Source organism: Zootermopsis nevadensis, unplaced genomic scaffold, assembly GCF_977971745.1.
Source record: "Zootermopsis nevadensis isolate Lab colony 2312 unplaced genomic scaffold, Znev_1.0 Znev_ptg000009l, whole genome shotgun sequence".
Classification (NCBI taxonomy): Eukaryota; Metazoa; Arthropoda; class Insecta; order Blattodea; family Termopsidae; genus Zootermopsis; species Zootermopsis nevadensis.
The window spans coordinates 8,741,083-8,756,036 of record NW_028259141.1 but is presented as its reverse complement, the minus strand read 5'-3'; the positions used below and the strand labels follow the sequence as shown (position 1 = coordinate 8,756,036).

At 38.7% G+C, this 14,954-nt stretch overlaps 1 protein-coding gene across 5 annotated transcripts in view; it reads right to left on the bottom strand.

Moving 5' to 3' along the window:
- The window catches only part of LOC110839536 (uncharacterized), a 78,519-nt gene that overhangs the window by 25,663 nt on the left and 37,902 nt on the right, over window positions 1-14,954 (bottom strand). For all 5 annotated transcript variants that reach the window (XM_022083815.2, XM_022083819.2, XM_022083817.2 and 2 more), the window contains exon 3: window positions 3,544-3,701. In XM_022083815.2, coding sequence (XP_021939507.1) covers window positions 3,544-3,701 — 158 coding nt within the window. The remainder of the gene's footprint in view (window positions 1-3,543; window positions 3,702-14,954) is intronic.

Genomic DNA, 14,954 nt, shown 5'->3' with positions numbered 1-14,954 from the left:
CCTCATCTCAAGTTTCAGTCCGTTCGGGAATTGAACCACGGACCTGGACTGGCACATAACATTCAGATTGATGAATATCCTAGAACATGTTCGTTCGTATACCAGTTAACGTAACGTAACGTTTCTATTTATCAGCTATTCCAACTAAACATTTGTATCTACAAATGAATGAAACCTGAGAACACCCGATGGAAACAGCGCATTAAGAAACAATGTGAAATCGGAACAGAGAAAACTATGACGCCGTTCAGGTTTAAATGTGGTTACAAACGTTTCGAAAGAACATATCGCCTCCATTTTCGGAGTTGAAAAACCTTGTAACCACCTATAAGACTACGCAACGTCGGAACCAGAAGACCATAATCGATATATTGTTCTTCTGATGTAAAGTTCTAAGAAGCAAAATTTGGGCCGGGGGTGGGGGGTAATTAGCGGACATGTACGAGTATGCTCTCTCATCCATGTACGAAGTGGCGTCCGGAAAAATGGCTGAAATATCGTGACAAATCTTTGGGCGAGGAACTTTAGAGAGAAGTCGTACAAGACACAAAAGTTCATTATAAGATGTGAAGAGAGGGAAAACGCAGAGGCAGGCGCACGCAACAAACCTTCTTCTTCGAAATGGTACGACAAAATGATGTAACGCCGTGAGCTCCTTGTAATCCCCTTAATCTCTTAGCCTGGCGCCCTTGCAGTTATCTCTACTCGCCGCTTCTGACCACCTACGTCGACACTCTCAATTAATTCCCCTTTCTCAACCCTCCGGAACATAAGATATGAGTGCTTCATACAGCAGACAGACAAGCCCCTTCGCTGCCTGCCTACCGCAGCCTAACAGATTGGCACTACGTAGTTAAACGCGAGGAGCGGAATTTCACTCTCTCTTCCTCTAACTTACTTAACGAGCGGGATGGCGAAGGTTGATAATGGAAGTACTTTGGGGCATTAACGCTACTTACACTTAGATGGCATATTAGTGAAATTTCATTTACCAGATAAGCCCATTTTCTTAGTATTTATTACTCTGCGCATTTTATATAGATGCAGACCTTGGAGACTTAATGGACGATAGGAAAGGACGATATTTAAATTCGTGATTTAAATTTAACTGTTACTGAGCCGGGATATCCCCAGCCACGATTTCAGGTTGCATTACCAAAAACGCAAAGGCTAATCTCATTGGCCACCACGTCCAGACCCCATACGACCTCATACTTCATTGGTATAGGGAGTTTCTATACACGATTAAAGCTGCATGAATATCAAGATGACAATTTAACATTTATATAGTTCTAAGGTTAAGAATGTATGGAAGTTTAGTCACTTTGAAATCTTCACCTGTTCGCAATTAATGGACACGCCTGTCTCTCTCAAAAAATGGTGGGACCCAGATTAGAAGTGTTTAAACCTGAAGATAAATTAAATATTGTGGACTTTGTGGAAGGCGGACGGACAGAAAGCGTTAGTTCTATTCTTCCGCCGAATTTAGTCATTTGTTGACGGATCACCCTGAAGATAGCGGTGCTCTGATCACTCAGTTCTCATAGCCTTGAGCACTCAAGTGCTTGTGGGAAGGAACACACGTAGGAGACAAACTTTCTTACAAGTGACAGAGGAAGGATTTCGGAGTGAACCAATGACAACAGACGCCCCCGAATCGTATGCTCGCTTCCAAATACATGTTTCACTTTAAGGGAAAAATCATGAACCTAAACATCTAAACGAATTATCGATAATAAAATGAAAGTTCTCTCCAGGGAACACAAGGTCTTAATCACTCCTCAACCCCCACTGGGTCCTATGATATTTTGTTTTATAAATACCCTTTTTATCGTCCGGATGTTTCGTAAAATAAACTGTAAAAAATACTGTTAATTTTTAAGATGGCTGTCTTCAGACTCACAGCCGTGAAAACCTCAAATCCTACACTGTTTATTTTTATATTACAAGTAATTACAAACTCCTACTTAATGCTGGTAATCAGGTAAATATAATTAAAGCAAGGAGCTGAGGAAAAACATATTACCGTGATGTGTATTAAGGAGATTATCTCTTGTATTTGTCTATCTACACTTATCACAACACTCGCTGAAGATGGCTCACTAAGCCGAAACGAGTCTTAAAATGTCTGTGAGAAGTGTAGACAGACAATTACAACAAAGAAAGCTTTCATTGTGTCACGTATAATTCTGTCGAATAAAAACCATAAACTTCAAACCGAGACCAGAAGAAAGAATACTTTGAAACGACGTGTCTCGTATATTTAATATAACGTTTAGGGCAAAGAATGCTACTTTCACAAGTCAATTTTAAAGGTGTGTTGTATAATCCAAGAATTTAGTAATCCAGACTGTGAATTTTACAACGTAACGAATTTCGGAAGATGAATTGGACCGAAGTTAAGCTAGGAAATTTCCCATTATGTTCCATGAAAGTTTTAGGAGCTGCTAGTGCGACAGTGGTTCAAGTCCTCCGGCAGAACAGGGTCCTCGTGGGAAGTTTTAATTGGTCAATAAATCACTCCTTCACCATTACGACATGGAAGCCTCTTCTATCACGCGGTAGTGGGTTGTCATTATCGTACTCACGAAACACCATATTTCGCTAGTGTCATGTGACCTCTACATCAACATAAATCTCTAAGGAATTGAGTTCTATTAAAGTACTGCCACAAGGCAGTATGCACGTCACTAATGAATCTGTACTTTTTGGTCTTATAAAATATGGATTTGCAAACAACAAGCATGTTTAGGTTGGTATTAACTAAATCCACGGAGAAAAGTTTTTTTTTACAGGAGCTAAGGAAACCGAAGGAGCATTACTGTGTTCACAAGAACCGGCTACCGAACCCAATCCTGAGCCAGATGAATTCAATCCACATCCTCCAAACCTATTTTTTCCGAGATTAATTTCAGTATTTGCTCTAATCTACGCCCAGGTCTTCCAAATGGTTTCTTCCATTAAGGCTTTTTCACGAAAATTTTGTAGGTATTTATCATCACCCCCGTAATTTCTACATTCCCTGCCCATCTCATTATCTTTGATTTTATTAACTTAACAATATCTTGAAAGCCATACAAATTATGGACCTCCTCATTATGAACTTTTCTCCAGCCTCCTCTTATTTAATCCCTCTTATATTCAAATACTCTTCAGACACCCTAAATCTCTGTTCTACCCTTCATGATATATGTTTCACAGCCACATAAAACTACAAATAAAATAAATATTGTCTATATTGTAATGTTCAAATTTTTAACAGATCTGATACTAAGCATAGTGAAATTCAGATATCCCGTCAGTAAATTAAAGTTACGAACCAAAGCTGAAAGCAATACAGATCAAAATTCAGTTCTCCAATTTCTAGTGTAGCATTCAATACCAAGTTTAATCAAAATCTGTTCATCACCTTCGGAGAAGGAAAGGTCGGGTACGTACACATTTTATGTAAAGGCCTACAATTTTCCAAATAAAAGATAAGTACGACTTAAGAAATAAATGAATACTTATTTTAAAGCTTGTAACTACTCATGGACAGCTTACTTTGATCTGGTACACCCAGAGTGGAGTCTCTGTGCCTGCAGAGAAGCCGACTTCGCCACCGAAAACGTAGATGTTCTCTTTGTAAGCGACGGCCGAGTGTTCCTGGAGGCACGGCGGTCTGTCGCCTGACGGTTGCAGCTGCTCCCAGCGGCTCTCCGCTGCAAACAGAAAGATGCATGTCAGCATAACCAATGAAATGGTTCGAAAAACGTAAACTTCCTAAGATTTGAGATTCTGAATGTGTCGATGGTCCACTGGGATGTGCATTTCAGACCATAAGATGGAGACGACTGTTTCACGAAGACGTTGGTATCTACGTCCGCAAGGCGCTGCATCTCAGAAGACCAACATCGACAACTTGTATAAGGTACACCCCACGTACGACGTTTCAGAAACTTACGTTCGTTCACATTTTGTTAACTTCCGAAACGTGGTGTTTCTTAGATGAATATATGAAGAAAAATGTTCAAGAATAAAAATCAGTTACTTATTTCAATTAGACATGTTTGTAAATAGTGTGGTACATTTGTCTGAAGTATGATTTATGGTACCTGTCACTGGTGACCTGTGCCATACGTTAAACACGAGATACTACAGTTGATACAAGATGGGCTACTCTCGAATATATGAATCTGCCAAAGAGATGCTGACATGCACAAAGTTCAGCTAAGCGTAACAAAAATCGATCTGATCTCAGCGTGTAATGTAATTTAGTAACAACATGCCCCTGAAGACGATCTGGGTAATACAGCGCTTGGAGACGCCACAGTAGCAACCTGGAAACTTGTAGCTTGGAAGTAAGAGTGTGCCGAACAAACTTAATTATCTTCATGTACCGAGCAAGTTAGCACGGCTCCTCTTAAACAAGATGCAGGGTATCCAGTTAGAATTTTATCCCAGACATCAGCCATATTCACTTTACAATCATAAAGTGTTGAATATTATTTGCGCTATGGGATCAATTCTTAAATATTATTTAGACGAGCTTTGGCTTCAAAGATTTCAATTTGCTTCAATCTCTGAGGGCCTAATCAAGGTTAAAAAAATCCACATTCCATAAGTATTTCTGGTGACCATCACAAAGAGTTCACAGGGAAACCATTGTGAAAATCACGTAGCAGTCTGTTGTAAAGCACACAACAATCCATCGTGAGCCCGAAGGTATCATATCCAAGATCTTCTGCATGAAATGGCAGCCTCTTACCACTGGAGTCTGGTCCAACCACGTGAGATAAATCAGCAATCAATTCCCTTCCACTGGTGTGCAAATGGTGTAATCCTAGTTACATTACTGATTTCAAATTTGCGCTATGCCGTGGGCTTAGCATCATTAACCGGATGGGAAGCAAACAGCATTATTACGTGATTCTGGAAGTGATACATGGCCCTAGGCAATACGCTGTAATGATTCTGCAATGTAATAGATTATGTTAGCTGATGAAAGTGCCATTCGGCCGTGAAGAAACCGGGAAACAAATTCTGGTACAACTCACTACTACGCAACAGCGCGGTGCACTGGTGTCTGACACTCTTGGTTCGTATTCGGAAATTCCTAGGTTCATATCTCAAACATGAGAGTGACCATTTTCACTGACGTATTTCTTGGTTGCCCTCATTTTATCCCCCAAATTATGTAACAATAACGTAAAAAACGCCACAACTCATTTCCCTATATGGTTGGCGGTTTTCTGGGTTGTAGCGCCGTGTATCCTGCTCACTGTTTCAGAGGTCTTTGCTGTCTCCATCATCAGGGCAACGAGTAAGTTACATGGCGCGACAACTCAAAAGATAGCCATGTTTGGACTCGGAGCAGTGAAAATCTCGAATCCAACGTAGTTCCCTGCCTTTCAAAATTTATGATAATTTCTCAAATAACTTTTATGAAACGTCAACCTACAAGATAAAAGAAACAAATACTTCTTGTACAATCACCACTATTTAGGGATATACCTTATGAAAAATATGAAGTATATTTTATCTATTCTGAATTTTTAGTAATTTTGAGGCTTAAAATCCACAAGAAATAAATGCATACAGATCCTACAATATCACAGGAAGACGTTTTGTTAATCACCCACTTAAACAAACGTTCTTAAAGAGGTGGAGAGTGGAGAAGGGGCAACACACTGATGGTTGCCTAAATTCAAGGGGGAACAGATTTACCGGCAGAATCACTCGATCGCCTTTGGCAGCAAACCCAGACGTTAATTACACATTTCTTGGTTACGTGAGTTAATGTGTTCTTAAATGAGAAATCCTACCGCTTCTAGGGAGAGAATCCATAAAATATTTCAATTTGAAGGCACGCCAGCATACCGTGGAATTTGTTAATTAGAAACGGATTCAAAATCAGACGACATCCCAGACATGATGATTAAGTAAATGACCTTCCTTGCTTGTTTCCGCTTTTAACATCTGCCTTTTAAAACCAAACAAGGCGTTCGCAAATACATACTCGCCAAGGCAGATTTATTTGCATGGTCTACTGACTTCGCCAATAACATGAAAACTAAAAGGTGAATAGAGGACTACGAGTTAGAAATAATTTTGTAAAATTCAACCAAATTATACTGTCTTCCTAGACAAGATACAACAACCGGATTGAACGTAGTAAAAAAAAAGTAGAATTATTTTTAACATTTGCATTCACTGACGAGAATAAATAATGTGAATTGTGTGTTGCTCCGTATAGTCTTAAAGAAATTGACCGACGTTTCAGTGATGCTTACAACCCGCATCATAGCCGTGCTCCTTCCAGTTATTGTTAACAGACAAATATGCCTACATTTTGTTAACTAGTATTTGCAGAGCGGTATAAATCATGCGGCCGACCGGCAGCGATACGCTGACCACAAGCTGAAAAACACCGGCGTATGATACTTCTGACCAGTAACACGTAATAATTTAGTCCGGAACAAATTGTTATAATGCCGAAGCAGCAACATGATTCTGTTTGACGAATCCCAAATGTCACTGCGCAGTGGAAAGAACCCTGGAACACACTGTACTGATCGATCGAAATTTACTATGCGCATATTTATACTTTGGAATCTCCATACATTCATCTAAAAGGGTCAATTGGTACTTTAACCGCAATTTGCCTCCGTTGTGTAGATGGGGGAAAATGGAAAATGGTTGGGCAGTAGACTGACTTAACAACGCCACACGACGTTTTAATCACCACAGTACTTGATGCGAAGAAAAGGGTAAGGGACCAGGTACGAGGATACACGATGGACGTAGTTTTCGCATTTGGAAATAAAAAGTTATTTCAAGGGAAGAGGACGCGATGAGAGAAGAGGTCCTGAGAAAAGCTTCTAACACCGTTAAAACAGAATCTTACTTGCAAGGTATTAACATTTATCTTCAAAGCAGACGTTTAACTAACGTTAAAACAAAATTCTAATAAATTTTATTATACCCGCAATTACATAAAGTAACTGTATGTAATATTTCGGGTTCACAGCCAACCTGTCCACATGACATTTTCGTGTAATTTTCTTCTGGGTTTTGACTCCGTGTAATAATGGAAAGAGATTTGCATTAGAAAAAAAAATACATTAGGATCCAAATCAATATACGGACGTATAAATCTATTGCAACAAACGTAATTATGAAAATACTTCAATATTTCGAAATACGAGAACTTAATATCGCGGGATGTATGAGTAGAAAAAAAAGTTCCTTTTCTTTAAAATTTTCTCTAAAAATCTGTACATACAAGACGCCAAATCGACATCAGACCGTCAACCAAGTTTCATCAACTTTGGCAAATATATTGGTGTAGTTTGATTGAGGGTTTTAAGAACTATAAATCTAAAAACAAATTCTGATAATTTTTATAACTAAACAATTGAGGTCACGTGTTTACAAATCGAACTACCCCACATACGAAATGGTGAGGGAATGTGTGTCACGTGACTGAACTTTAACTAAGCAAACAAACAAACAAACACGTAGGAGGAGAAACACTGGAGACAGCCGGAGAGAGTGACTTGACAGCCTTTCAAATGAATTACGGGGAAAAGGGGGGAGCGAGAGAATGAAGGGAAGAGAGGGCAAGTCTTTGATTAATGATTGTTCGTTTCCATGTCGACGGATGTTCGTCTTTCCTTCTTGCGTCCACAGAGAAAGTCAGAAGTCTGAGCATGCCGCACGTCAACACGGCCATGCCAAACAAACATCAGTTTTCACACATTACGTAATAAAGTACGTGCAAGGTCCGAAATGCACATTACCACACAATTCACGTTAAACAGTAGCACTTTTATTGTTTTCTAAATCACGTGCGCCCATTCATCCCTCAGTGGGAACCATTTTTTTACAAGAGGGAATCGTCTTGATTTAAAGTTATTCTTCAAGGAACAGGGTGTCTCAAAAGCAAAGCATGTTACACAAATCTGACCAAAACTAACATCGCAGTTTTAGGACATGACAGGCCTTGGTTCGACTGCACTAACACCCTCGACGGTTTGAGAGAAGTGCCTGTAAACTACACAGAAGCAGCTCTTATACAAAGTCCTAGCAAGCCCTGTATTACATATTTACAATTTATTTATCGTCTTAGAGTTACACATCCAAAACTAAATGCTCGTCTCTTCGCGCCCAACGCTTTTGGGCCCAAACACACGTATACACAATGCTGACGTCTGTAGTGAATCTTTATATACATCTTTTTGAGACATTCTATGTATTTACCATCTGCTTTAACAATAAGTAATTCTGCATTTCGTATTTATGGGTTTTGTTTGGCTCTCACTGTAAGCAGGAGTCATTTCCTTCCGCATAATTAACGAATTGATCTTTTTAATGCAGACGTGCTGTTTTCTTTTAGGTACGCACTTGGACGTTATTTAGACAAGTTTCGGCTTCATTGGGAATCGCCCTGATGACGGCAGTATGACCTCTGAAACGTTGGTAAACATCTACCAGACTACACAGCGCAACAACCCAGAAAACAGAAATCTTCATACTCATCGCCCTGATGACGGAGGCAGTATGACCTCTGAAACGTTGGTTAACATCGACCAGACTACACAGCGCAACGACCCAGAAGACAGAAATTATTACTTTTTCTAAGGCGAGTCACAACAGAAATAACTCATATCTATGATTAAAATTTGACTTTTCGTTTGCTTCCTGTTACAGAAAGAGCATGATGATTCATATAACCCAAATTATGACAAACAAGGCGGATGTGTCAAGCGAATGAAACGGGAATGATAAATGGCGAAACGCGTAAAGGAAGACAAAGATGCACCTGCACGAAGAACCGGAGTGATTATTTGATGCGAGCTGCTGTGAAACGGAAAATCAACAAAGCGACGAAGAAACGAAAGGAAACAACAGAATGGACGCTCTTAGTTTCCTCGGATCCATTCCTAAAAGAGGTCAAAAGAAAAGTAAGCCTACCCACGGTATATGACGGTATATGACTGAAACGATTAGATAATTAAAACCATTTATTATTACAAAATGTAACGTAAAATCAAAGCCTGCACGTATTAGACGGCGATAATTCACACAAAGCCAAACGGCCAACGGCTTACGCAGTTTGGAGCAGCGCCAGTCGGATTAAAGCCAAATTAATGCAAAGCCACGCGACTGCTACGACACGAATGCATCCGAAGGCAATGGATAAAGACACACTGAGTCTTATATTATGCAACATTCCTTAACGTGGGGTTCCACTAGATTCATTATAAATATCCTGAAGTAAAGAATAAGGTGCGATTATAAATTATATTTTCCTCAGACAAGCATTTAATTAAAGCATTGAATATGATTAATAAGCAGTGCTAATGTATTTTATCCTACTTTAAATTTTATGGCTGTAGAAAAATGTGTACTATCATCTCTTGTAAGTCACAGCACTTATTTCTGTAACTCCCCGGTAAATTGCTCTCATCGTAAAATGAGTCACCGAACACCTAAACAAATGAACAATTTATTATTTTAGAAAAAATGCCAAAAAATTCCCGCACAATATTTTCTGAATAAACGAGTGGAAAGATAAAAAATAAAATAATGGGAATTTTGAAAAGAAAGAGGGCGAAAGTAGGAGGAAATAAAATAAATAAAGGGGAAGCATGAATACTTCTCCCCTAGCAGAAAGGAGAAAAATCACATGGGATTGAAGTTCAACAAAGCATATTCCGTGCACACACCCCTCTCCCTCCACAAACTGAAATCCCCTTGTCGTCGTCACTAGCCGAACCCCAGATGTACCGGCCGCAGCAAGTCCCCGTAACTCCTTGAGGTTAGGCAACTCATCGAACCGTACTGTGTAGCGGGCTAATCTAAACAAACGTCAAGGGCCTTCTCGAGTCTGAACACTTTCCTATCGAAGTGGCTTCTGCTAGAACGAGATGAATGAGTGTAGCGATCTGAAAATTGAGGGTGGGAGGGAGGTCATTTCTGTAACCCCCGCTCCGTCCCCTATTTTAATGTTCATTTAATGTAACAGAAAGGGTGGCTTATCCTCAGTACAGAAAACACCAAAAGCTAAACGTAAAGCCACGACTTCATGGCAGGGTAAACCCGCTATTTAACCTAACTGTACATACCTAGCCCCGTTAAACAGCTAAATAGCCTCTCATCTCAAAGATTCATTACAATGTTCACAGAAATCCCTGTACTAAACTTCATGGTCGAATGGTTAGCATTCTGACAAATTATGTTGCGTGTACTAAATGTCCAGTTTAAAAAGTGCTTCATTCAGACCGAATATATGTTTCGATTTTCTTATTTGAATTAATGTGTTTCTAATTACGAGAATACTAAAATCGATACAGTTCAGCATTAATTAATAAACACTTAAATGACTGTATAATGATGGAAGTGGTCAAATACGTTATGTCTTACAGTAAGAGATACAGTTATCGATGTCCGTGTTCAATAAGAAATTTATTTGAAATTTAATATTTTGGCGTTACATGGTCATGAAAATTGCCTTTCCGAAGCTCAACTCAATCACTCGAAGCTGATGACAGCCAACACACAGTGCTGAGAAAACGTCGAAGAGCCGTGAGGCACAGCATTTGTGCGAATTATAATCAGTTCTGCGTGTCTGCCTCTTCTCTGATTGCTCATGTCTGATAATACTCCAATACTTGGCCAAAGGATCCGAGCGCCATATTATCTACTACAGTCTAGAGGCATTGAGACTCTTTTGTTATAAGCACCGAGTCAGTCGTGGTACGAGCAGAGTCAAGTGAAGAGGGTCCACATTCAAAGCGGAACACTGGCTTTGTTCTAAATACATGAAGCAGAGGAGATGCTAGGGTACAGATACTGTACGAAGTGAAGTAAGAAGTTACTTCAAAATTATTTCTCCTCTTGTCTTAAGAACGAGCGCTATTTAAAGAAGATTAAACGCAGACTGAAATAACCGCGTATCGTCATCAAACTTTGTAACAGCAATGGAAGGAGGGGTTGTTATCACCAAAGAAAGTTTTGTGAAACGAACGGTAAACGTAAGGTAAAATTTCCCCTGGGTGTACTCTCGACACAGTGAAGGCGTGTAGGACTCTGAGGTCAAGACACGCATACTAACCTCGGTAGTAGATGGATACGCACACTGGACGGGAGAATAAGTTGCCCCAGAGCGGATCATGGTGTGGTAACAAAGAGAGATCTCAGCCGTTACTGGTATATGAGCCCAGACTGTTCAGTCACTTTTATCACTGAGCTCGTACAAGAAAGTGTAAAACTTGAACATCGTATTACCTTTAACATTCAGTCAATTCAGGTAACAATTTATCGTCTGAAGATAACTGTCTTCTGGAATGTTGCGTCGTATAGTCTGGTAGAAACTGACCGACATTTCAGAGATGAGTAGCTTTATGTTGAAACGTCAGTAACTTTCTACGAGACTGCATGGAGCAACATCCCAGAAGACACATCTCCATACTCGCCGCCGCGGACCTGAAATTTTAAATTTAACACATAATTCGACTTTTGCAGACCTGCATATAACACAAAGAAAACGTGTGTGCGTCTACCGAGATTTTAGGAAGTACCCGCTGAAAGCAAACGAAGACAACAAATTCACAATTAAGCAGAAAATTTATAACATGGAAATAATTTTCAGATGGCTTATTGCACTAATTAACAAACAGATATTCCAAATACATTCTGTGACACATGAAGAATGTATGGACTTGACCATGCAAAGAACAGACCAAAATATAGGAAAAAATCCATGCACAGGGCGATCTTCGAAACCACGATCTACGTGACATCAAACGTTAATTAAATATAAATCAGGCTGGATTAAGTGTGAATACATGAAGTTTCAAATCTGCATCAGTTGCCTCATGTACAGCAATTGTTTACAAATTACACAGCTTTGTTGATATTGATGAATAGTCACAGAATAGTTACCCGCAGCCTGCGAATCGAGCCGACTAATATCAAATTACAGACTACATGGCTCGTTTGACAGCAGCGTATAAAATATCGACCACGTTATAAAAGGAAATAAATTAATGCAATTCACCTTCCCGAGTAACCGTGATACAATGATATAACAGCACGCGTGTTCAGTTACGGTAAACAGAGCTTACATATATTCGGATACTGTGTTACAAGAACCGAGTTTAAATTAATGATAATGCTGTACGTAATGAACTGCTATAAGATACTCTGGATGGAAACTGTTACTGAAAGATTACTTGCAACTCAGAGGGACGTAGTAACAAGATTACGGAGAAACTGCGTAATGAGGAGCCTCGTCATTTATTGGCATTCATTATCAAACATAATTAGAATGTGAGATTTTAGGTTCTGGCGGTAATGAGATTGGTCATGTTCTGTGCCCTGGTGCCCCGTAGACTAGTCCGCGGAAGTAAACGTTTCGGAGAAACACACTGTCTCCGTCTTCAATGCATAGAAGAACACAGAAAAACATCAGCATAAGGATTATCAAATGTGGATGGGGTATGTAGCACGCGTGGGAGAGATTAGAAATACATGCAGAATTTTTATCGGAAAGCCTGAGGGCAGAAACCAATTCGAAGGCGAAGTTGAGAACACAAGCTATAGAAAACTTGTGAGGATATGACGTGGGCATACAGTATACAGAGTGTAAATAAAAAAATTAGTACAGAATTTTAAGAGAAAAACCTGAAGGGAAGAGACCATCAAATCAAACATTCTCCGCCCTTCATAAAACCGTAAATTTCATTACCGTTTTCACAACAGCTGACAATCTTTTTTTTTACTGAGTCATTTTTTTCCCCACCCATAACACCCCCCCCCCCCCTCAGATTTGTTCACCGTACTTTTATTTGACGAAAGCACAAATCATAAACCTTCTTATTTTGTCATTCTCTTCCACCGTATTTCTAGATTTTAAGACGCCATTGATAGAAAGACACGCTCTTCATTTAGTAATAGGTTTTCATAGAAAATATTCCAGTAGAAATTGCCACTATTCAGACACAAGACTTCTTTGTATTTACACTTCCGGAATCTTTGTTATTGCCTTTGCATTCATTGTCCCGTGACTAGTGTAGCTGCACCGCGATTTCAAAAATTCTAAAATGTAAAAAAAATGCGTTTTAAAATCCAGAAAATACGGTATACGTTAATGTCCACATTTTCACATAAATTATATATGTACTATATTTCTGGCGAAAAAAATTTCTACCAGAAATACGGTCCAGAAGCAATTTGTCTCTCTTCACTTATGTGCTAAAGTGTAACACTCGAGGCGCACAAAAAAACATTGTTAATGAACGAACTGAGTAATTTCCAGAGTTTTCAATGTCTGCAGATAATACACTGAACATGCCACGGTATTGGTCCTACATCAAGAGCCAATGTATTACTCAGGCTGTACTCTTGTTTATGAATAATTACCATGATGCTAGGGGAGGCAGCAACAAACCGCAACCCCTCTCAAGCAGCAACCCCCCCTGCCCATGCGTATTAATAGTAAGTACCCGCACCCCATCCGTTCTATATATGAGAGGCGAGTTATCTCTTCAAGATAGTCGCTGGTACAGAAAATGTGTCACGTTTCCTGGCTGTATTTATGCCATGTTGGTCGTTTTATTGACTTTCAAAAATATCATAGGCACAATGACTGCAATTCTAACAATATAATGATATATAGTTTAAATGCGTCATGTTTGTGTTTTAAAATTCAAATATATAATATAATTCAAGTCTATACACAAACTTTAAATTGTTGATGTTGAAATTTAAAATTAATATTGATATTTTGCGCTAGTCATCGTTATTACGATGTTACAGTATTGCGCTTTATACTACTACATGTTTCAATGCATAGCATCATCTTCAGGTTTTTTTATCTTTAAAACTACTCTATATTTTTAATGCAAGTTTTTCATTTATTATATTTGTTTTGTAGATTATTATAGTAGGTATTCCGTTGATCTTCTTATTATTTGCATCTTATGTTTTGTTTTTCATTATTCTGAAGATGATGCTATGCATTGAAACATGTAGTAGTATAAAGCGCAATACTGTAACATCGTAATAACGATGAATAGCGCAAAATATCAATATTAATTTTAAATTTTAACATCAACAATTTAAAGTTTGTGTATAGACTTGAATTATATTATATATTTGAATAATGATATATGATATACGTACTTATTCAGTTTGTCATAAGTTTCGTAGGCAGGGAAAGAATCCCTGATCTTCTACCCCACATCCTGTTTTACACATTTTCATACATATTACTTAAATTATTCAATCTATACTTCTAACCTACAATCTATCATTACTTTATTTAAATTAACATTACTTAAAACTCCAACACAGAATTCATCTATTACATTTTTATTTAATATCCAAACATTTATCTTTAGGCTGTCTATTACCATATATAGTCCACATCAATTATCATCTTAATATATGGGTTTATTATCCTGTATTATCATCCGTTTCACATTCCACCTGATATTTCAAAAGTTTAAGCCCACGTTTCCTCTTACATGTACTAATTTTAGATCCAGTTTCTGAAAATCAGCACAGGCGGTAAAATAACATACAAACAGTAGGTGAAACGTCATCTATATACTACACGGTGGAAAATCCAGGAAGCCAGGCGCCTTTACACGTACAAAACGGAACGATTTCGATTCATTATCATTTCGCGGAGTTTAAATATGAGATATCTCATTAAAAAAAACAAGGCGTTTGAAACCAGACATTGAATATGTATTTCACGAGGTTTCACCCCGAAAATATACTTAACGATCAAAGTTATCGCGTTCAGCGAAACCGACTACATGGTGTGCAGTACTTCAGGAGCTTACAGTCGCTTAGTTAATCACCGCTTAACATAGCTCAGGCTGCCAGATGCTTTCTTATCACGGAAACTCAGGTACAGTCCTGGGCGACATCAAATGAAATTCGTGAGTTCTTCGGATTTT